Source organism: Miniopterus natalensis, chromosome 16 (genome assembly GCF_054644295.1).
Source record: "Miniopterus natalensis isolate mMinNat1 chromosome 16, mMinNat1.hap1, whole genome shotgun sequence".
In the NCBI taxonomy this organism is placed as follows: Eukaryota; Metazoa; Chordata; class Mammalia; order Chiroptera; family Miniopteridae; genus Miniopterus; species Miniopterus natalensis.
This window is the reverse complement of record NC_142096.1, coordinates 3,317,024-3,340,656: the sequence shown is the minus strand read 5'-3', so window position 1 is coordinate 3,340,656 and position 23,633 is coordinate 3,317,024. Positions and strand designations below refer to the sequence as shown.

At 42.9% G+C, this 23,633-nt stretch overlaps 1 protein-coding gene across 1 annotated transcript in view; it reads left to right on the top strand.

The window, feature by feature from the left end:
• Nucleotides 1–723: 723 nt before the first annotated feature.
• TRIQK (triple QxxK/R motif containing) overlaps nucleotides 724–23,633 on the top strand; it is a 28,592-nt gene continuing 5,682 nt past the window's right edge. Inside the window, exons 1-3 of the mRNA XM_087825267.1 lie at nucleotides 724–805; nucleotides 18,755–18,836; nucleotides 22,020–22,105. Coding sequence (XP_087681393.1) covers nucleotides 18,776–18,836; nucleotides 22,020–22,105 — 147 coding nt within the window. The 5' untranslated portion in view covers nucleotides 724–805; nucleotides 18,755–18,775. The remainder of the gene's footprint in view (nucleotides 806–18,754; nucleotides 18,837–22,019; nucleotides 22,106–23,633) is intronic.

Genomic DNA, 23,633 nt, shown 5'->3' with positions numbered 1-23,633 from the left:
GCCCTGTGCTAGGTGAGGGGTGATCCTTCCACCCAGGATGCTCCCCGAGACCGTGGGCGGGCCCTGTGCTAGGTGAGGGGTGATCCTTCCACCCAGGATGCTCCCGGGACCGTGGGCGGGCCCTGTGCCAGGTGAGGGGTGATCCTTCCACCCAGGATGCTCCCGGGACCGTGGGCGGGCGCTGAGCTAGGTGAGGAGTGATCCTTCCACCCAGGATGCTCCCGGGACCGTGGGCGGGCCCTGTGCTAGGTGAGGGGTGATCCTTCCACCCAGGATGCTCCCGGGACCGTGGGCGGGCCCTGTGCTAGGTGAGGGGTGATCCTTCCACCCAGGATGCTCCCCGAGACCGTGGGCGGGCCCTGTGCTAGGTGAGGGGTGATCCTTCCGCCCAGGATGCTCCCGGGACCGTGGGCGGGCGCCGTGCCAGGTGGGGGGTCAGTACCGACAGCACGCACTCGGCGCCGCTCGTTCATGAAACGCCGCAGGCCTCGCTGGAAACGCCCGCAGCCGTCCCCCAGCAGGTGTCTGAGCGCGGGACTCGCGGCCGCACGCGGGGAAGGCGGCGGCGAGGCCGCGTTTGCGTCCGGGACCCGCGCGGAGGCGGGACAGAGCCCGGCCAATCGGAGCTCGGGCTGAGGTTGGCCCCGCCCCGGGCCCCGCCCTCCCAGGCCCCGCCCCTTCCCGCCGCCCGGGACTGGAAGTGCGCCCGGTTCGCCCAGCCGCCGCCTCTCAGGGACCGGACCCTGCGCCGCCACATCGCCCGCCGGCCGCGAAGTCGACCGGCCCTCGCCGTGGCTGAGCGGAGGTGTGTGCGTGTCCGGCGAGGGCGGCCTCGGGGCGGCGGGGGCGGCCCCCCGGGGAGCTCTGGACCCGGGGCCGAAGGCCGGCGCCCCTCCTCCGCGAGCCCCCGGAGCGCGTTAGGGACGGTCGTCCCGCTCCTGGGGGCGGCGGGGGACCTGGGCGACGCGGAACCGGGGCCTCGGGAGACCCGTGGGTGTGACGGTGACTGAGGGACCTCCGGGGTGGCGCTAACGTGCGCGGGCTCGGGGCCGCGGGTGGGCGTGGCCGCCGCGGTTGCTAAGAAACGCGCGGTTTCCGCTCCGCTGGCGTGGAGGGGCGGGGGCTGCGGGCCCTGGAAGCCCCGCCCCGCCCACCTCCTTGGTGCTGGTTGGCTCCTCGTGCCGTCTGTCAAGCGCGCCGTGCGTCTCCTCCGCCAGTGCCGGGGCGCCGCGGGCGGGGCTCGGGCCTCCTCTGCGGCGGCGTCTCCGCCTCCGCGCGCTCCCCGCCGGCGTCGTAGTCGCCAGGTGCCTGCAGACCGGGATGTTTGCAGAGAGCAGCTGTAGTAGCGGGAGGTGGCTTTATTAGGGGGCGGGGGGCGGGGGGCGGGTCCTCCCCTGGGCCGTGCTGCGCCCCTGAGCCCCCGGGCGTGGCGTCCACGTGGGCGGCTGGGGCCTGGGATTCTCTTTCTCGCGGCCGCCCCCGGGGTCTCGAGGCGCTTTCCGGGGCGTTGAGGCGGCTCGTGGCCCGACAGCGTCCGTGTGCGCTCCTCCCAGCCCCCACCGTGGAGAGGGGTGCTGCTAGGTATAGACCCCCGTTTCCCTGCGTTGGCCGGTGCGCAGTAATTGACTACGAGATGCTAACCGCTAGTCACCCCTTTAAGTCTCGCCTTTGCTCCTGGCCGCCGGCCCCGCCCCACGCGGCGGAATAGAGCATCCCGCGGAGAAAACGCGCGCGGAAGGTGCGCTTCGCCTCCGGGAGCCGCGTCTCCGCGGGACCCGCCGGAGGGGCCGGTCCTGGTGCGCACCGGGGGGAGCTGCCCGGTAGGGGGTGTGGTCTCGGGCGGTGAGCCACGTGACTGTCACTGTGAAGTAACTCATTTATAAAGCGAGGATACTTTGTGCCCTTTGTTCCTAAAGAGCAAGGAGGGCAATTGGCTGTGGAAGTCTTTTTAAGCGGCGATCCCGCAGATGCGGAGTGTTGCGGGGGACACGTTCGCCTGTGATCTGAGCTTGTAAACTCCTGGTTGTGACCCATCAGCTTACAGTATTTTCAGACTCCCTGTAATCTCTTCTTTTGCCTTCGGATTGTTTGGAAGCGGGGAGGAGGCCCGTCGGTGGCCCCGTTGTTGACCAGCCCCGGCTGGGCGCCAGCAGGAGTGCCCCGCAGGACGCGGTCCCGCCCTGGCACCGCCGGGTTTCCCCCGGGGATGCCCGTGCCCTGGACGGGCTGGGAGGGTTGCTTTGTCGTCCGGCGATGAGCGACCTTTTGGGTCACCTGTCCGGCTCCGAGATGCCAGGGAAAGCGACGGACTCGCCTCGCAGAGCAAGACCCGCCGGGCAGAGTGAAGTGGAGGCTGGGCGAGGGCCGGGCAGCCCTCCTCCCGCCCCCAGGGAGCGGGGCACAGGCGTGGGCCTCTCTTCCCTCCGCGCGGGGCGCGGACGCAGCTCCCCGGGCTCAGCCGTCAGCCCGCCCCGGCCCTTGTCACGCGCTGACCCCGCGGGAGCTGCGGGGCCCAGTGCATCGCTGCTGCCCGTCAGAGCCACCCCAGCCGTCCTTCCTCCGCTGCCCTTTGATCAGCCTCTTACGTCGTGTTTCTGTGTTTCAGGAAGGGAAGAGAGAATTCATCAACTACTTTGGGAAAATATTAAATTGTATTTTTGAAGTAAACATTAAATGCATAAATTTTCTCTTTGGTCAGCGTCCATTCTGGACTAAGAAAACATGGTGACATTTAGTGTTTGCCGCTGGAAGATCGTTACCTGACTCCTAAAACTCTCTTTTTAAACTTGAGTGAACAACCTTTCATAACATTTTAATTTTCCTGTGGCTAAAAAATATTGTGGATGGTTCCACTGTGGCTTTTATCCTGATTTCTGTTTTAAAATAGAAGGCTATAAATAGAGATTTTTTTTTCCTTTGCTCAAGTTCCTTTATCTAGCTTTATCAATAAAAGTGGGCATCAGCAAAGTGGATACTGTCATGAAATATGGACAGGAAAATATATGGCTTGGTAATAAACATAAGAGTATATAGGAGCACCTGTCAGTTCTTTAACACATAGGTTTATTCAAATTGTTTAGTATGTTAAAAGATAAACTGAGAAATATTAAATATTTTGAGAGTTTATTTGAGCAAAAATTAGTTTGAATTGGGCAGCATTCAGTCTAGCAGATAGAAAGGAGCTCTGAGGAGCTATACAGAATGAGAAACTTTTAGATAGAAGGGAGCGGGAACAAGGAATTTATGCTGGCAAAAAAGTGGGTTGGTTATTGCAGGTTACTTTCCTTTAGCAGCCATTACCCTGTTTTCTTTCTTAAAAATTTTCCCATTCTGGACATTTCATATAAAGAGAACTGTAGAAATGATGCATTAATTGGACTTTTGTGACCGGCTTCTTTCACTTAGCGTGTTTGCAGCGTTCGTTCATGTTGTAACGTGTATTGATTCCACTCCGTTTTATGGCTGAACGGTGGGTGTTTCAGTGTAAGGGTAGCCACATTTGTTTATCTGTTCATCATGGATTTCCCCCCCACATGTTGCCTATAAGAAAAATGCTGTTAGGAACATTTGTGTCCAAGTTTTTTTATGGACACGTTTCCATTTCTCTTGGGTGTACACCTGGGAGTGGAGTTGCTAGTCCTGTGGCCATCCTGTTTATATTTTTTGAGGAACTGCCATTTTCTGAAAGGGCTGTACCGTTTTACTTTCCCACCGGCCGTGTATGAAGGCTCCGGTTTCTTTCCATCTCCACCAGCCACTTCTCAGTGTCTGTCTTTTGGTACAGCCATCCTATCCTGGTGGATGTGACCCGGTTTCTCATGGAGGCTTTGACTTGAATTTCCCTAATGACCAATTACACTGAGCATCTTTTCATGTGCTTATTGGCAATTTGTATTTCTTCTTTGAAGAAATGTCTGTGTAGATCCTTTGTCCATCTTTTCATTGGGTTCTTTGCATTTTTACCGTTGAGTTGTGAGAGTTCTTCATATATTCTGGGTACCCTTATCAGATCTATGATTTGCAAATATTTTCTCCCATTCTGTGGCTTGTCTTTTCCTTTTTTTATCATGTACGTTAGAGCACAACAGTTGTGTGGTTTGTTTTTCACTTTGATGTAGTTCATTTGATCTGTTTTTAAATTTTTTGCTTGTGCTTTATGTGTTGTATCTAATAAACTATTGCCTAACCTAAGGTCATGAAGTTTTACTACTATATTTGCTTTTAAACAGTTAATACTTTCAGCCTTTGCATCTAGGTCTCTAGGTCTCCGATTTTATTTTATTTTTAGTTGACTTTTTGAGTTGGTTTTTGTAAATGGTGTGAAGTAGGAGGTCAGCTTTCTTCTTTCGCAGCATCATGTTTAAAAGAAGACCGTGCTTTTCTAAGTATGATGCTTGACCTGGATTATCACTGTTTAAAATTAGCCTACAGATTGTAAGCTATTATTCAGTGGTATGATTAGAATTAGTAAAACTTGTACTTTCAGATATTTGGGGTTAAGTTTTGAGTTGGTATTATGATGATTAGATAGTGATTGGAGCCATTTAAATTGGATGCTCATCTGTATGAGAGCAGCTGTAGCATAAACCAGAGGTAAGCCCAGCAGCTGGCGGGTAACATTTAGTAAGTGCTCACTGAACAAAGATGAGTACCTCATACATTATTTATTTTCCTTTTTTTTAAATGAGCATTTAGTTTAAAAGTAACATATACTGAAAAGTTTATGGTTGAATAAGTAGTTATTTTTCTAGGTCAACTCTGTACACATTGCATACAGAAAATAAATTTGTATCGGTCTCTTTACATTCATATTCAGCTTTAAAATACTGTGGAAGCATCTTTCACTCCTTTTCAGATATTTGCTATACAATGTACCATTAAAGTGTTATCTGGAAAAGTAACGTTACAGTAGGAAGGAGTCTGCACAAATAAATTTGGGACACCCTGGATCACATACATTTTAATAGGGTTTTCTATTAAAGGCTTCTCAAAGCCTGTTTCTGAAAGTGTGTCTTGTGAAAAAAGGGGCATAGTATGCAACATTTTCCAAGTACATTTGGCCACAGAGACTGAATTCAACTGAACATGGAACAGAATTAGCACACCTGAGAACACCTTTTGGAAAATGCTACCACAGTGATTTTATTTTGTGGACAATTAAGGAACTGCAGCTTATCCATTTAATATTCATATTAAATTTTGAATTCCAGTAAGAAAAAGCAACTAAGAGTATTACTGTTGGTATCTGGAATTGAATTTGCCAGGAATCCCAGCACAGCTCCCTCGCTAAAAATCTTGCCTTTGGAAACACCTTGCCCTTGGCAGCTTTCCACAGTTCAGACCTGGCAGCGTCAAGAGCACAACGCCGCAAGGTGTGTTTATTTGATTTAAAATTTGGCGAAAGGTTTTTTGACTTGTGGTTTGTTTTATTTCACTTTGTTTTTCTTGTTTTGGTTTGTTTGCTTCTGGCAATGAACTTGGGTTCAGAATGTTGTCTTTTCTTATGGAAAGCAGTACAACAGTGTGAAAATGATTTTACTTGTATTGCTTTGTGGGATTTGGCCAAATCCAAGTAAATGAGGCAATATCAATAGAGCTATAAATCTTTGTTGGAGTTATTTGTTAAATTGTTTACTATAACTAATTGTCTACTAGGATTGTTGCTACACTAATTCCTTGATCTCTCTTGATGTTCAATATGCCACCCTTTGGTACATTCCTATATTTCGATAATTATATATTGGTTATAATCAGTGTCCCTGCATTGTAAGTAATAAACAGATTAAGATCTTCGTACAATACCAGTTATTCAACATTATGTTTAATCTTTCTTGACTAGTTGGTACATCTGTTTTTCATGTGTACTGTGGGGAGAGGAAATACAGTGTGAGAGAACGTGAGTCTCCGTTGCAGCTCTGACCTTGTCTTCTACTGTACCTTCCCCTCCTCGTGCCGCTCAGAATCCTTTCACGCCCCGTTTCACTCGGGGTAAAAGCTAAAACTCTCAGACCGGCCTGTGTGTACGACCCGCCCCGTGTTGCCCTCCGGTCTGATCTCCAGTGCTCACTTGCTCCTCTGCACCGGCTCCCTGTCCTTTGAACATGCCAAGCGTGTTTCCAGCTCAGGGTTTCTGCAGTGTCCCCTCCACTGGGCTGCCCTTCCCAGGTACCTGCATGGACAGTTTGCATACTTCACCTTCTGAAAGAGGTCTCACCTTGTCACCGTCCACATACCCTGGCTCTGTTTCCTGCGTAGCATTTATCACTCTGCTAAACTGCGTTTGTTGGACTCGCTTGTCTTGCTTGCTCTCATTTGTCACAAGGACATAAGCTGTATGAGGGCAGGGGTTTTGTTTGCTCTGGTTTTACTCTCTAGCAACTAGAGTGGTCCCTGGTCTTTAGCCAGTGAACGAGCAGTTGTTAAGCACTGCCGGTGAGCGAGGCCCTAGGCTAAGTGATGAGGCTCAGGGACGAAATGCCAGCTCCTTTCCGCAGGAGCACAGTGGAAGGGAGGTGGGCAGGCACCGGGGCCGTCCCGGCAGTGCTGGGTGACGGTAAGAGCAGGAGCGGGACGCTCCATCACTTGGAGCAGCAGCATTAGAGTCAGCCTGTGCTGGGCTCCTGAAAGGCCCCTAAAAAAGGTAACGCTTCGTATCAGTCAGAATAGCCTCGGTTGTGTTCTAGGAACAGACAGGCCCCGATCTTGGTGTCTTAACACAGCCTATGTTTAGTTCTCACAGACTACATACCCAGAGTGGCTGGGTAGGAAAGCTTAGTGAACCAAGACACCGAGGCTTCGTGTAGGTGCACTTCCATTCTCAGGGCCGCAGTGGGGGGCGAATGGCTGATGAAGCACTGCATTGGCAGCTTCAGTGGTTGAAGCAAACTGCTGAATTTCAGATGGGGGCTGGGAGGTGCAGTATTGTTTTCTATCCAGAGAGAAAGGAAAAGTGGAAGATATGTGAGTAGAACAAATAACTGATTCCTTTCTACTGTTTCAAAGGAGTATAAGATATCTAGATAAAGGGACATCTGAAAGTTTTCAGAGAAAGGGAGAGAAAGGCAGTCAGTAGGCTGTTATGAGGTGTGAATTTAGGGAACTGTATGTAATTCAACAGCATTGGAGCACTCTGTGTGTGGGACACAGAGACTGATGAAGAGATTGGAGGGCAAAGGGGGTTAGATTATATTGAACTATGGAATTAGGACTCTATCCTCAGGGACATAGAGAAATACTAAATTATATACTTCAGGGAATTTCTTGATTAAGTTATGAATGGAGTTACTATGTGACCCAGCAACCTTTCTTCTCGGTATCAACCTGAAAAATTTGAAAACATGTACTTGCAAAGATATATGCACCCCTCTGTTCACTGCAGCATTATTCACGGGTGGCCAAGACATGGAGACAGCTGAAGTGTCCTGCGATGGAGGACTGGATAGAGAAGATGTGGGACATGGACACGATGGATACTACGCAGCCATGAGAAGGGATGGAACACTGCCATTTGCCACAACACGGATGGACCTAGAGAATATCATGCTAAGCAAAATAAATCAGACCAAAAGTTAAGAACCATAAAATTTCACTCATGTGGATATAACCCTGAAAGCAACAAAGGAGTAAACAGAAAAGCAAACAAAAGCTCAGAGACAGACACACTGTGGTGGTGACCAGAGCGGGGGGCAGTAAAGGGTAAAGGGGGCAAGTGTGTGGTGACGGAAGATGGCTTGACTTTGGGCGGTGGGCGCACAATGCAATATACAGATCTTGTATCACAGAAATGCGCACTTGAAACCTATATGACCTTATTAACCAATGTCACCCCAATAAATTCAATAAAAAACAAAATAAAAAGGGACAGAACCAGAAAGGAAGCAAGTTAAAGTAGGCATGAGTTGACCCATTCTTTATGAGGCTCACGTTCTTGTAAAAGGAAGCTTACGGTAACATTTAAAACTCAAGTCAGTTTTATTTTTTATAATAATTAAGCATAACATGGATGTTTTAAGTTAACATAACGTGTTGTGGAGAATATTTACTTAGAATTGTGTTTTGAGCATCTCCTATATGCCACATTTTTTTAATTGTTTGGGTTCTTCTGTCTAGGAGACAAAGATCCCTATTGTGTTACTACCTTCCTGTGGAGGGAAGTCAGAAAATAAACAGTAGACTAAGTTTAATATGAAAAAAGCTTTTTACTTTTAAACCAATAGTCGATAGGTGTAAGGTAAACTAACATTTCTGTTGTGACACTGATAATCGGATTGTTCAGTCATTTGTAGTGCCTACATCAGATTACGAAAAAGATGAAATAGCGATTGCTGTAAAATGGTTATTTTAAATAATTAATTTGAGATGAAATATTATTGACCATTACTTTGAAGAAATCTCCTTCTTTCTTCCCTCTTTTCACACTGAAGTTCAGCATTCCAAGAAAGCAATTAAATGTCATTTATCATTTGTAAAAGAATTTTTAAAAAAATAATTACAGACCTACGTGGTCTGTAGTTAAAACAGAATGAAAGTGAATTTAAAAAATGTCTTACGATATATTTTTCCTTTGAAGGACACATTTAAGAGTAGTCTTAACCCTTTAAAATAGCTGCAGCCTGGCTGGGCGAGGCTCAGTGGTTGAGCGTTGACCTGGGATCCAGGCGATCAGGGTTCGATTCCCGGTCAGGGCACATGCCTGGGTTGCGGGCTCGATCAATGACTTGCTCATCATTGACGTTTCTATCTCTCTCTCTCTGTCTCCTTTCCTCTCTCTGAAATCAATAAAGATATATTTAAAAAAACAACAACAAAAAACCCACCTTGTTGAGTGAGGCACAGGAATGGTTTTTGCAGAAGACAGAACATTAACAGGAGGGTCCATTTCTGCTGGCGACGAGATTTTTTGTACTTAAATACAGTACCGTGAAAATCTTTGAACAGGCTCTAAAAAAGTTTGAAAAAAGAGGTGAGAAAAGTGACATGTGGTAGTTAAACTGGTGCGTGTGGCACATCAAGGGAAGTTCCCTCAGAGATGGAGGCCTGGGCCGCTGAGGGTGAGGGGGTGGCACTCCTTTCTGTTCTACGTTAGTCACTTCAGGCAGGTTTTTCATGGAATAAGTTGTTTACTTCCATGAAATCCCATTTTCTGATCTGAGCTAAACAGGACAAACTTAAAGGCAGGGGCTCAGAGTCATTCATAGGCTTTTACTACACTCATTTTTAAAAGCCTCATTTGAAACAATGCTCTGCTTTCTGCTTTTCGTATTTTTTCCCTTTTAGAAAGAGGCAGATGGCATGAAAACTGGACTCCCTGATTTAAAGGGAATGTTGATGTTTATAACCAAGCTTATCTCCAACAAGATTTGTTTTTTGCAGCTGTTTTAGGCTGGAAAAAAATATTAAAGCTACGGCTTGTTTTTCTTTCTATATTTGGGGAGTGGGGATCTTTACCATGTGAAAAAGTGATGTTTGGTTTTTAATGTGAATACAGTGTAAACAGATTATTTTTCTCTTTTGCTTCTGTATGTGAATTGTTCTGTTCGTATGCTGTGGTTTCACGGATCTGTTCTCTAGATATATCCCACTTGAGAAATAATTTATTCATTTTCATTTTATCAGTGTATTCTAGGTATTGTAGATTTTCATTAAGAGTTAGGCTGTGTTATCAAATAACCACTTTCTAATTTTCCACTTTGATCATTTAAGTCATTTTCATCCTGCCCCAACCATCTTTTTCATTGGGAAATTAACCTTTTCTGTTTTCTTTTATAATTATGTTATTTACTATAAGATACGTTTTTCTTTTTATTTTCTATTCTTTGCCTCTGTTTTTAATTACAAATGATGCTATTTTTCTCTGGATATATTTTAGAAACTTTTATTATTTAACAGAAAATTATATTTTGTGCTCTAAACTTAATGCGTGGAGCTATTTCTTTGGGCACAGATAACACTAGAATGGATGTCTGTGCCTGTCCACACATACTGTCTTTGTACATATATGTTCTGTATATGCACCTGCACATAAACAATTTTCTAGAGTATTTTTATAATAAATATATTGATTTATTGTGAATAAATGTGATTATTGATTTATGCAGAGATAACATATAGCTTGCTTGTCAAATTAAATCAGGTTTCACTATGTAGAAATTACCTTCCTGAATATGAAATATGCAAATATAATTATGTCAGATTTGTATATTTTTCCTTTTTAATAATTGAAACCAAAACTACTACTTAAAAGTTTTTATTGCCTTTCAGCACTGACATTTAACTTATTTACTTTATCATCATGAAGACCAGAATGTTGCTTAAATCTATGAAACCAGCCATTACTAGTAGCAAACATATTAGTTATCTTAAGAGTTTCTGGCTATTTTCTGGATAATTCCTTTAAATTTCAGCCTTCAGTTCACAAAGTGCTCACTGCCTCTGTACTCCCACCGAGCAGTCCGGGTCCTTATCTTCTGTTATCCCTTGTTCTTTATGATAGTCACAGCTGTGTGTTAAGTGAGAAATCTGGAGATCCTTCGGCTTTGTATGACCTCTCTGTCTCTTCATAAGGAGTACTTCCCACTTAGTATATGCACAGATGCCATTCTCTTATTGGTGGCTGAGTGTCTGATGTGGGTTTAGTGAAGTTATTTAAGTGGGATTTTATAAATTAAGAAACAAACTGACATGAAGCAGTTAGTGAAAGCTGCCAACACACCATTGCTCTGTACTCTCTCCATGTAACGAAGCAAGTGATTTTACAAAAGGTGTGAAATTGTGCAGGTGAAGATCTTGCCCCTCTTTCTGGCTTAGTTACTGCTGCATACTCGCAGTGGGCACCTCTAAGTGAGTGAGCACCTCAGGACCGTGTGACCAGGGCTCCTCTAGACTCTTTCCAGTTCTTTCGCTCGAGGATTCAAAATACATGGTTCTCAAATTCTCCTGAAAATAATACAGATGAAGGTTTTCAGTCAGGACCTTATGTATCTGAATGACACATGAGTCCAGACACAGAGAGCTAGGGGCAGAAGTAAAATATATTACTTTATTATACGACATGGCTGAAGGAGATGCTGTGTTTAGTCATATAAACTTAGAAGTAACTGTATAAACAAAAGTGAAATAAAATGTAAACTATATTAAAATGCTTTGTTTGTTAGTTCAGAAAGCATTTGTGTATTTCCTTTGCTTGCAGCCTCTCATTATGAATATCAGTGATCATCAGTGTATCAGCTCCATGGGTGCAGGGAGCAGACTGCCGACAAGAAGCACCCTTTTCCGAAGCAGCCTTCTGAGGACCTGATTCAGAGGTCAAATGTTAGCTTATCTGAAGGAGGAGTTGGTTAATACTCTTGAAAATTGACCAGTGGGAAAGAGAGAAAACTTGCAGAGTACAAATGCCATTTTATAAAGAATAAATATGGATTCTGGAATAGAAACATTAAAACATGTTAATAGTTATAATGGCATTTTAACTTCTTAATAAGAATTTAGGAAAGGATCTAGCAAGTTTTACACATTCTTTTGTCTTTAAAAGTAATTACTAATAACAACCTGCCTGGCTATGTTTAACTGATTGAATAATCTAGGTATTAGGTGACTCATTTCCAGGTGTATATTAGCTTCTACTGCTACATAACAAATTACCATTTATTAAGCTCACAGTTTTGTAGATCCGCAGTCCAACATGGTATGACTGGGCTTTCTGCTCAGGGTCTTAGAGACCTGAAACCAAATGCCAACCAGGCTGCCGTTCAAGGCTCTCTGGAAGAATCTACTTCTAAGCTCATATAGGTTGTTGGCTGGATTTATTTCCTTGTGGTTGTAGAACTGATGTGCTCATTTCCTCCTTGCCTGACTAACCTTTTCCAGGCCACACACGTTTCTTGCATTGTGGCCCCAACCAGCCACAGAGACCTTCTTGTGCGTCATACCCCTTCCACTTTGAATCTCTCTGACTTCCCTGACTACGACCTCTAGACCAGGATTTAAAGTACTGATGTTAGATCAGTCCCACTTGAGTAATATCCCTATTTTATTTCTTTAAATATTTTCTCTTTTCCAAATTTTTTTTATTATTTAATTAAAAAATTTTTATTGGATTTTTTGGGGTGACATTGGTTAATAAAATTATATAGATTTCAGGTGTACAGTTCTATAATACATCATGTGTATACTGTATTGTGTGTTTACCACCCATCTGCTGATGGGCACTTTGGCTGCTTCCAAATCTTGGCTATTGTAAATAATACTGCGATGAACACAGGGGTGTATCTATTCTTTTGAATCAGTGTTTTGGGTTTCTTCTGATATATTCCTAGAAATGTAATCTCTGAGTTATAGGCAGTTCCAGTTTTAAGTTTTTGAAGAAGCTCTGTACTGTTTTCCATGGTGGCTGCACCATCTACATTCCCACCAACAGTGCACAGGGTTCCCTTTTCTCCATACCCTCACCGACACTCGTTTGTTGATTTGTTGATGGAGCCATTCTGACGGTGTGAGGTGAGACCTCATTGTGGTTTTAATTTGCATCTCTCTGATGATTAGTAATGTTGGGCATCTTTTCATATGTCTCTTGGCATCTGTATGTCCTCTTTGGAGAAGTGTCCGTTCACGCCCTCTGCCCATTTTTTAATTGGATTGTTTTTCTTCCTTTTGTTGAGTTGTATGAGTTCTTTATATATTTTGGAAATTAACCCCTTATCAGATGTATCATTGGTAAATATGCTCTCCCATATAGTGGGTTCCCTTCTCATTTTGTTGATGGTTTCTTTTGCTGTGCAGAAGATTTCAACAACAACAAAAAATAAGATACCTTGGAATAAACTTAACCAAGGAGCTAAAAGACCTGTACTCAGAAAACTACAGGACACTGAAAAAAGAAATAGAGGAAGATACAAACAAATGGAAGAATATACTGTGTTCGTGGATTGGAAGAATTAACATCATTAAAATGTCCACACTACCCAAAGCAATCTATAGATTCAACACAATTCCTATTAAAATACCAACAGCATATTTCACAGATCTAGAACAAATACTACAAAAATTTATATGAAATCAAAAAGGACCCTGACTAACCTCAGTGATCTTGAGAAAAACATAGTTGGAGGGATCACGATACCAGATACCAAGTTATTCTACAAAGCCATTGACTTTAGAACAGCCTGGCACTGGCACAAGAACAGGCATAGAGATCAGTGGAATAGAACAGAGAACCCAGAAATGGACCCACGTCATTACGCTCAATATTTGACAAAGGAGGCGAGAGCATACAATGGAGTAACGACAGTCTCTTCAATAAATGGTGCTGGGAAAACTGGACAGGTACATGCGAAAGAAACCAGACCACCACCTTACACCATCCGCAAAAATAAACTCAAAATGGGTAAAAGACTTATATGTAAGACGTGAAACCATAAAAGTCCTAGAGGAAAACAGACACCCCTCCTAGCAGTATGTTTGCAGATACATCTCCTAGGGCAAGGGAAACAAAGGAGAAAGTCAACAGATGGGACTGCGTCTCTGACCCTGCTTTCAGTACCTGTCTCATGGGGGGCTGGCTGCCCTTCTCCCTCCTGAAGCCAAACACGCTCCTCACTCCTGCAGTTTTACTTATTTGGTTCGATATTGTTATAACCTTTAGAAACCTTTTGAAATTAGTATAGTTTACATAAAATATAACCTTTATTTGAAAGAAAGTATTATGTCATTAATGACTTTTTAAATTGACAAAAGTTATATCTTAGGCCAATCTTAGCTTAACTAACCTATCTCCTTTTACAAATATAATACAAGAAATTTACTGAAGTTCATTTTCCATTTTGCTGAGTTTAAACCCTGGTAAATAGTAGTGATCATTTTTTTGCTTATGAAAATGACCCCTTACTTGATAGAAATTCTCTCCCTCCCAGATTCAAAATGCCTGTTTCTTTGATATTTGTATAAAGTATAGAACTTTAAAAAATAATTTGATGGGAACAAGCTAAAACAGAACCCCCCCTCCCCCCCAAAGAAGGGCATTACTGGTGGTACATGCAAGGCACCTTTTGTTTATTCAGGGCAGTGTAAATTTAATGTGTTGTTTTCAAGTATGTCGTGTCCAGCTGCCACAGCGATCTGTGCATTAAAAAGGCATTAAAATAAAAGTAAGCAAAAATATTTGTGGGTACTTTTTGGTGGGTACCAGGGGATTTGTGATGTAATTATGTTTGGATCAATGATTAGGTTCCAGAATAGACAAGTGTATTGCCTTCTTATAGCAATTGTAAACATTTTTATGACAGATTTATAACACTCCTGTACCCTCACGGCCTACCCCGTACCTACTTCTCCCTAACTCCTAAGCCTGACCCTAGCCCTAGCCCTAGCCCGGAGGGAAGGAACAGGGATCACCACTGTTAAATGATGTCCAATGACCTGTGAAACTGGCGAATGCCCTTCATTTGGGTCCCAAGGAGCCACTGATTCACTCAGCACAGTGTTTTTCATATTATCTCCGTTGTCACATAGTACAAGTTACCTTGCTGAGCAGTATATTACACTGTGTGAATAAACCACAGTTCTTACATCAGTCAGTATTGGGGCTGTTTTCAATTTTTGGCTCTTAGGAATAACGATGCTGTGAACATCCTTGCATAAAGCTTGTTTATGGACATATATATTTGTCTCTCTTAGAGAAATACCTGGGAGTGGAATTGCCGGTAGTTAACTTTGTAAGAAATTGCCAGACAATTTTCCAAAGTGGTGGTGTGATTTCACACTCCCGTCAGCAGTGTACGAGAGTTTCAGTTGTTCCACATCCTCCCAGTATTTTGTATCGTAAATCTTTATCTGAACCATGCTAGTGGGTGTGTAGTGATATTGGAGTTTTAATTTGCGTTTTGCTGATTACTGGTGGCGTTGGGAACTTTTTGATGTGCTTATTTATCATTTGTGTATCTTTGGCGGAATTTCGGTTCACTTCTTTCACGTACTGAGTTGTATTTTAGATTATTGAGTGATTTTTATACATTCTGGCTGCAGATTCTTTGGTCAGATGCAGGTATTATAAACATTTACTTCCTGTCAATAACTCACCTGATTCCTTTCTTGCTGTACCTTTTGATGAGCAGGAGCTAATCTGAGGACGTCCAGTATGTCCTCCTTTGCCTTTATGATCTGAACCACCTGTGTTCCTCCAAGAGCTACTCGCCTGCTCCAAGTTCATGAAGATCATCTCTTTTTTCCTCCTAGTAGCTTTATTGTTTTAGCTCTTTCTTTTAGGTCTGTGACCCATCCTCAGTTGATCTGTGTGTGGTGTGAGATTGGGGTCCAGGTTTTTTGTTTGATTGTTTGCTTTCGCCATAAGGATGCACAGTTGCTCCAGCACCATTGCTGATACTGTATTCGTTTTAGCGCCATGATGTGGCTGGAGGTTTAGTCCCAATGACTGAGATTCCTTTCCTGGAACATGTGTTTCTGGGGTTACACATGTAACTGTCCTGCAGTTACTTTCCTTATGAAATTTTATATCAGTGTTGGCAAGTGATCAGATTTTAGAAATCACCTTTTCACACATTGAAGTTTTTTCCCCCACAGTCTTTCTGTAGCTATAAAGGAAGTTAATTTGGTGAGGTAAAGATGAGGCGGTCACTTTGGTCCCTGAGAACATTGAGAAGACCACTGGTTAGCTCTCCACTTAATGCAGGAGGAATTTGTTCATCCATATAACAACTTCCCTCAGTCTTGTACTTATCTCCGGGTTTACATTCTCTACTTGGATGATGTGCTGCCCTTTGGTAGTGTTTTAAATTGGCTATTTTCTTCATTTCTTTGCGTATGGAGAATTATCTCGGGAGATCTAATTATGTACCTACCCTTGCTTGAAATGTTAAAAGATAGATTCCGCAAGTTGGGGAGTATGGGAGTGATATTGAAAGGAAACCAGAGCCTGAGTAAATTCATGAGCATGGATGGGCTTGCCAAAGTCACGGAGCTGAGAGCTGGGTTTGATAGTGCATTAAAAACTGATGTGATCATTTTTCTGGGGTTAGAGGTTGGACTTTTTAAATCACCTGTTTTGATCTGTATTTAAATGTCACAGTCTAGATGGAATGCTTTTTCTGGAAGCAGAGACATGTGCTGGCTTCAGGTTTCTTATTACTTTACTTTTTCATTCTAGATTTCATAAGGATATGAATGACCAATAAAATAACTTGCTTGGAATGTGATTAACTATGACACTGGTTTTGTTTGTTTTTAAAGGTCATGTATTATGCTTAAAAATATATGCACCCCTATATTCATAGCAGCATTATTTACAACAGCCAAGATCTGGAAACAACCTAAGTGCCCATCAGTAGATGAGTGGATAAAAAGCTGTGGGACATTTACACCATGGAACACTATGCAGCTGTAAAAAAGAAGGGACTTTTACCTTTTGCAACAGCAGGGATGGACCTGGAGATTATTATGCTAAGTGAAATAAGCCAGTCAAAGAAAGACAAATACTATGTGATCTCACTTATATGGGGAATCTAGTGAACAAAATAAACCAAGGAACAAAATAGGACCAGAAGCATGGATACATGGAACAGACTGACAGTTGTGATGGGAGGGGGAGGGATGAAAGAAGGTGAGGGGATTAGCCAAAGAATGCATAACCCACAGACACAGACAACAGCCTGCTGATGGCCACAGGAAAGGGGGGTGGGGCTGGGTGGAGGTGGGCAAAGGGGGGGGAAATGGGGACATCTGTAATAGTTTCAATAGTAAAAATAGACTTTTAAAAAATGCATGTAGCAAATTGCTGTGCAAAAACAGTTTAAGAAAGGATATTAAGAACAAAGACACTTTAAAATCTTCAACCGAGGACATGTTTATTTTCTTTTAGAGAGAGAGAGAGAGAGAGAAACATCAATCAGTTGACTCCTATATGCACTCCAACTGGGGATGGAATGTACAACCTACATATATGCCCCGGCCTGGAGTCGAACCTGCAACCTCATGGTGTTTGTGACGATGCTCCAAACAACAGAGCCACCAGCCAGGGCAAAACAAAAACACTTTTTTGAGGGAGAGGAAGGGAGAGGGATAGAGAGAGAGAAACATCTAGAAAACTGGCTGCCTCCTGCATGCCCCCTACTGGGGATCAAGCCCACAACCGGCTTGTGCCCTGGCTCGGAATTGAACCGGTGACCTCTTGGTTCATGGTTGATGCCCAGCCACTGAGCCACACCAGATGGGCAACACTTTTTAATCTTAAAAGTTCTAAAGAGTATAAAGTTTTAATTAAGTAAAAAATTATGAATTATTTTAATATGCAATTTTAGGTATTAAAATTAGTATTTTCTTTCTCAAGTGTGTGTGATCAAGTTTCAAGAATGTTAAAAACCCTGATGATTTAATCTAAAATCATTCCTACAGCAAAATTCATAAATAATAAATATTTTCTTATTAATTCATATTTTAGTTGTTTAGGTCTCAGAGCAAGTTAGTTCCTCAGGGACTGTGGGGCTCTTTGTAAGAGAAGGTGATGAGATGTCCTCTCTGAGGAATTAAATTGTGAAAACAGTCTTGATATTGTACATGCTAATATAAGCCTGTTATTCCCTTCCCACCTCTCTCAGAGCAGTTTTAAATTGCGGCTGGTGCTGCATGCAAATAGATGTCTTATTAGAAACCCGGGCTGCGCGCGCGCTCGTCTCCCTGGATGTCTCGGGAGCTTGCTACCTAACCGTCAGAGCAGTAGAAGAGTGGTGATCACTGCAAGGCTTTGAAGAACAAAGAAAAGTCAGAATATTTTACAGGGTCTAGATGTCTGCGGCACTGACAGTGTGCACCATACACATGAATGGGTGTCTCTTTAGATCATTTAAAATAGCTTCAGTGTTTTCATTAGGAAAGTATAGGGTTTTCTAACTCTGTGTCTGTGGCAGCTAATAAAATGTGAACCATTTGCTCATGCGTGCATTCTCTAGGCACTTTTGTTTCAAAATTTGGTAGAATGTTATTTTCCTTAAAGAACAGAGTTTGATCATTTCAAAGACAAAAATGAAGTTCACATTTTTTGACATTTTGATTAGGGATTACCGATGCCTAAAAAAGTAGGAACAAAAATTTAAAATTTGTTTCTCTTTCATTAATTTCCTAGGTTGAAATTCTTTTCAAGATTTTATATTCATAGGTTATTGTGCATATAAAATGTGTCTGTTCAGTAAAAACAGTAGGATTTGAAGGCTATGTGGTGGATTAGATCAAACAGTGCTTCCAGTGCAGCAAGACTAGGAATAGGAAGTGGTAGTGGTTAAACTGTTTACAGAAAGGGAGGCAGAGCTGGAACTCACATTCCTGTACTTTTGTTAACCTATGTCGTGTTCTATAAAACAAAATTCCAAGTATCTGAGATTCAAACTTGAGCCTTGGAAAGAAACAAACACACTGTCAAGAGCATGCCTACAGCCTCAAGCCGTGTGAACAAATACTGCATTATTTTCACATTTGCAGATAATACTCTCTCCGTGTGGTTTGAGCATTGATAGTACTTGATAAAATGAGTGTTACCCAGAACAAATGATTGGGAAATTTAATTACCAGCAATTGTATCCTTGATAATTTATTTGAAATAATTTTGTGTTCTTTATTAATATCTAATGGGAAAAAGTGAAAGACACTTTTACCATGGCTTTAAAAACTAATTTTATGGAATAAATTATTCCTGAAGTTTGTAGATAGTGCTTTTGATTTTTTAGGGCTTCATCATAATTTTTTGTCTTTGCAGAAGGCATTTTGGAGATTGAAGATGGGTAGAAAAGATGCCTCCACCATAAAACTTCCTGTCGATCAGTACAGAAAGCAAATTGGTAAGCAATAAATTCCCTTTGATGTATTTCTGCAAATTAAGATAAAGGAAAAAAGCAATTACATGTGGTATTAAGAAAATAACTGTTCCCTAATACATATAATATACAGAATGTGAATAATGAAAGACTGTATAGAGTTTTTAAGGAGCAAAAAACTGCAGCCCTACCTACCAATAGAGAAATACATTTTGTGTACCTGTAACCTTTTCAAAGCTCTTACAGTTTTTATTAATTTAATAAAAGCAAAATATATTTTTATTAAGGCTAGATGCTTTTATATAGGTAGTTTTTTAAATATAATCTATTAAATCTTTTTTAATCTGGTAAAAACTTTTAATTCTGTTGTCTATTAATGGTAATAATTTGATAACCTCAAAATTCTCCATTAAAATTTTACCTGAGTAAAATGTGGACTGCCACTCAGCACAGGAAGATAAGAAGCTTATCTGTTTTAGACTAGACTCTGTGTGATGCAGGATTTTCTACCCTTTCTTTTCAAGGATGCATGGAGTATTTATTAAAAATTACTTACATACTAGTTACAAGCCAAGTCCCCAAATTTTAAAGAATCAACATACTACATTGGCAACTCTGAACAAATTGTAATAAGTTAGTAATCAGAAGCATAAACAGGACTTAAGTTTTTCCTGTTCCACGCATTCCCACTTTTTTGGAAATTAAAAAGTTGATAAAAAAACCTTCTGTAACTGAGGGATAAACAAAGAGGTTGCAATAGAAATCAGAAGTAGAAATAGTAGATACCAGAAGATTATATACCATATTTCATAAATGACACATTAGGTGCTGTCCGTAAAAGAAATTTCTGGAAAAGAAAAGAGATGCAAACAAAGTGAAAAAATATTTAGAATACATATAACCAGTTAAAAACTACATGTAGAGAAACAAAATCCTACTACAAATAAATAGTCTAGAAGCCCAATAGTAAAATGGGCAAAAACCAGAGACAGTTCATAGACGAGGGAATCTAAAGGCAGACAGGCCCGGCCCCAGCGCTGTCCCAGGAAACGACGCCCAGGGCCCTGGGTGAGTGGCCGGGTCCGCGGGGTGCGGGGTGCGGGACGCGGGGGCTCGGCCACGGCCCGCGGGCAGCCGCGCAGAGTCCAGGCCCGCCGCCCGAGCTCAGAGCTCGGCCCGCCGCGCCCCCGCCGCCCCCTCGCGGGGCCTCGGCCGCAGGAAAGGCCGCTGAGTCCGACTGCGGCTCAGCCTCACCCTGCGCCGCCCGGAGCCCCGCGTCCTGAACCCGAGCCGCCCCCGGCGGACACGGCGGCTGCCGGCCCCTAGCCCCTCGGGCCAGGGAGGAGCCCCGGACGCGCCGGAGCCGAGTCCCTCGAGGACCTGCTGCGCACGCAGCCCGCCCCGCCCGACGGCGAGCACGTGCGGCCCTCGCGCCCGTTCCCGCGGGTTCTCGCGAGGCCCCGGCACAGCGGGGGTGGACTAGCGACCAGCGGGTGGTTTACTTTGGCTCATTCGCCCGAGGGTGTTTCTCCCCCGACTTTCAGAGGGGACGGGGGTGGAGAGAGGGTAAATCGGCTCATTTCTGGGCCGTTAGACCGCAGCCTCCACGAGCGGCCACTAAGCTGCTGCACGACCGCGGATCCAGAGTGGCGGCTGCGCAGAGCGGCCGAGAGGCTCACACGCTCTTTTTAAAAAGTGCCTCCGGCCAAACACAGCGATGTGTCTAAGGGACACAACTGTGGCGCTTCTTCGTGGCTCCCATCGGTCTCACTCCTCTCTGCCATTTCTAATTTTTAAACATTTTATTTATTTTTAATTTTTTTCTTTTTATTGAATTTATTGGGAAGACACTGGGTAACGAAAGTATACAGGTTTCAGGTGCCCCCCAGCGCATCGTGTACACTGCGCTGTGTGCGCCCCGCGTGGCCCCGCCCCGCCCCGCCGCTGGGCCCTCCGCGCCCCCGCGGCCCCCGCCTGCCGTCAGTGTCGCGGGCTTGCTCTCCTGTCCCGCGGCCCCACGCCCTCGCGCAGACGCTGTCAGCAATGTATTTATCGTGCGCTGAATTCACGATATAGTTCGGTTTACGTCAGCTGCTTTCAGGTTTATTTCAGAAGGCTTGGGCATTAAAGGAGAAGGGTAATTTTGGGAAAGGAGCGATCACTGGAGGGAGAGAGACGGAAACGGCGCGGCCTGCGGGGACTGCGCGGTCACGTGCTCGCTCCGCTCGGAGCCACGCTGCCCGGCGACGCGGAGGCGCGGCCGGCGGGGCTCGGCTCCTGGCGCGGGTCACGGGCCGGCGCACCCCGAGGGCGCCGCTGGCTCCCCGCGGGCACGGGCCCACTCGGGGCCTGCAGGGGGCGGCCGAGCATGTTGATGTTTCTCTCTCCTTTCCTCTCTCTCTAAAAATAAAAAATAAAAATAAGTGTGGTTAACAAAAATATATTCTAGTCAGTGCTTGTGTTAAGTCTACTTTCTTCACAGACTAATAGCTTTTATCTCTCAGTGGAGTCATGAGATGGTACCAAAAAAAATTTGGTAACAGTAAGTTTTGTTCATTTTTGGCTGTGAAATGTGGTAGAGAAAATTGAAACTAATATCTAAATGTAGCTGTCCTATATCTCGTATCTGGCTATATTTATTCTGTCTCCTATTAAAAGCAAACAAAAGGTAAACACATATGTTCTCTCTAACAAATTCAGAGACTAAAAGTTAATTCTTTGTCTGTTTTAGTTTCTTACTTGGAAAAACTTTACAGTATTTCTCAAGTTGATTATTTAAATACTTAATATATCCATAATAAAATAAATTTATAATGAACTTTTTTCTTCAGTTGTGAAGACAGAGTTGACTTTTCCTGTTTTCCTGTTAATGGGACCTTGTGAGTCCTCATTTAGTTACACATCTGTCTCCAAGGGCTTCCACAGGGTTCCTCTCTGTTCTTTAAGCAGCTTATTCTTAAAAGAAGTTTTTATCTTTTTTGGTAATCACTGCACAGCAAATCAAAGGGAACTGTCAAGTCTCCCTGAACAAGTAAAGAGGAGGAAAAGTTGATTTTAGGAGACAAGTTTATAGTTTCCATAGCTGGGAACCACTTTGCAGCTGTGTCCCAGTTTTACTCTATTTAAACACTCCTTGACATTTCAGATGGCTGTTACACTTGAGGTATATGTAAGCATAACTCATTGTCTGAAATTATCTCTTTCTAGGTAAACAGGATTATAAAAAGACCAAACCTATTTTACGAGCAACCAAATTAAAAGCAGAAGCAAAGAAAACAGCAATAGGCATAAAGGTACCTGTATTTGATAACTTTAAAATTTGATATATGCATGCCACTTTATTTTCTAACACTGGACTGCATAAATGTTGAATTCTAAATGTTTTATGACATTTCAAAATTGTAAGTTGAATGCCAGAGTCGAAGGTTTTTGTAAAGAATTTACTTAATGGGAAACATCCTCTCATCCTTAGATTTTACCAGGTCTTAAAACACTGTATCACTTGCAAGAACAGGTTATACTTAAAGCTGTAATTTTTTTCCTACTACTGAATATACATTTCAGTGATTTATGTGGCCTAAATAAAAAAATTCTCATTTTCAGTAAATTTCATTTGACAGTTGTTTAAATTTTAGTCGTAATTATATATTCTTAGATCATTAATATATGTAAATTTACTCTTTGAATTATTATTGTTGTCAGTACTCTCTGTGATGAAATTCTAATGATGTTCTCTCAACAAAGTAACTTGAATGATATTAGCAGATATTAATCCATTGTGTTAGCACAATGAAATTCAACAAAATTACATTTCCATTATTACCCGTGTCAATTCTTTGCCAAGTATTTATAGTCAAATTAAACTATTAGTAGAAAAATTCATTTGGCGCCTTTACTGTCAACTGTGTAAAATTACAATGACGAGTATATATATTTTATTTAAATATTAAAATATTAAGAGGAGATTTTAGTTTTTATCCGGCAGATGAAAAATCAATTTTTCAAAGTTATAGCTTAAAGCAAATGCCAAGGTATTACTCCCAAGCTGTAACAGCTGTTGAGCTGCCAGATGATACAGTTGGTTGTCTTCCAGAATCTGCTCTTACGGTCACGAGACGCTGCTTCTTTTTACTCCTGATTGCCGATTTTGATCGAGCATTGCTGTGCGAGGTGGTGTGTTTTCACTGTACAGTCTCCTCAGTGCTGTCAATTTTTAATGGAAAACAAAAAAGTAGATTGCCTTTTTGTTTAAAAGAGAGATGCTTAATCTTTTGACGTTTTCTCATTTCATATGAAATTTCATTCATCTTTGAAATTATTTCCATAACACAACCTTTCTCAAGGCAGTGCTTAATTAGTTTTTTATTTTACAATTAGTTACCTGGGTAATATGACATACTTTTATCTTTCATAGTGTTGTGTTTTTATTTTTGTTTTGTTTCTAGAAAAATATTGGGGTAGCAAACTCCACTTGTGGCACAATACAGTGAACAACTGTAAAAGAAACAGTGCAGCATTTATCCATAAATATATACCACTTTCTTATACACACTCTCTTTTTTATTTGCTCTTATAATTTTAATCCTCACCCAAGTACATGTTTATTGATTTGAAAGAGAGCGAGAGAGAGAGAGAGAGAGAGAGAGAGAGAAACATTGATGTGTTGCCTCTTGTACGAGCCCCCACCGGGGATCAAACCCACAACCTAGGTATGTGCCCTGACTGGGAGTGAACCTGCAACCTTTTTGTTGTACCAACTAAATGAGCCACCAGGCCTGGGCTACTCTTACAATTTTTGTTATTTTAATTTAAAGAAATAAC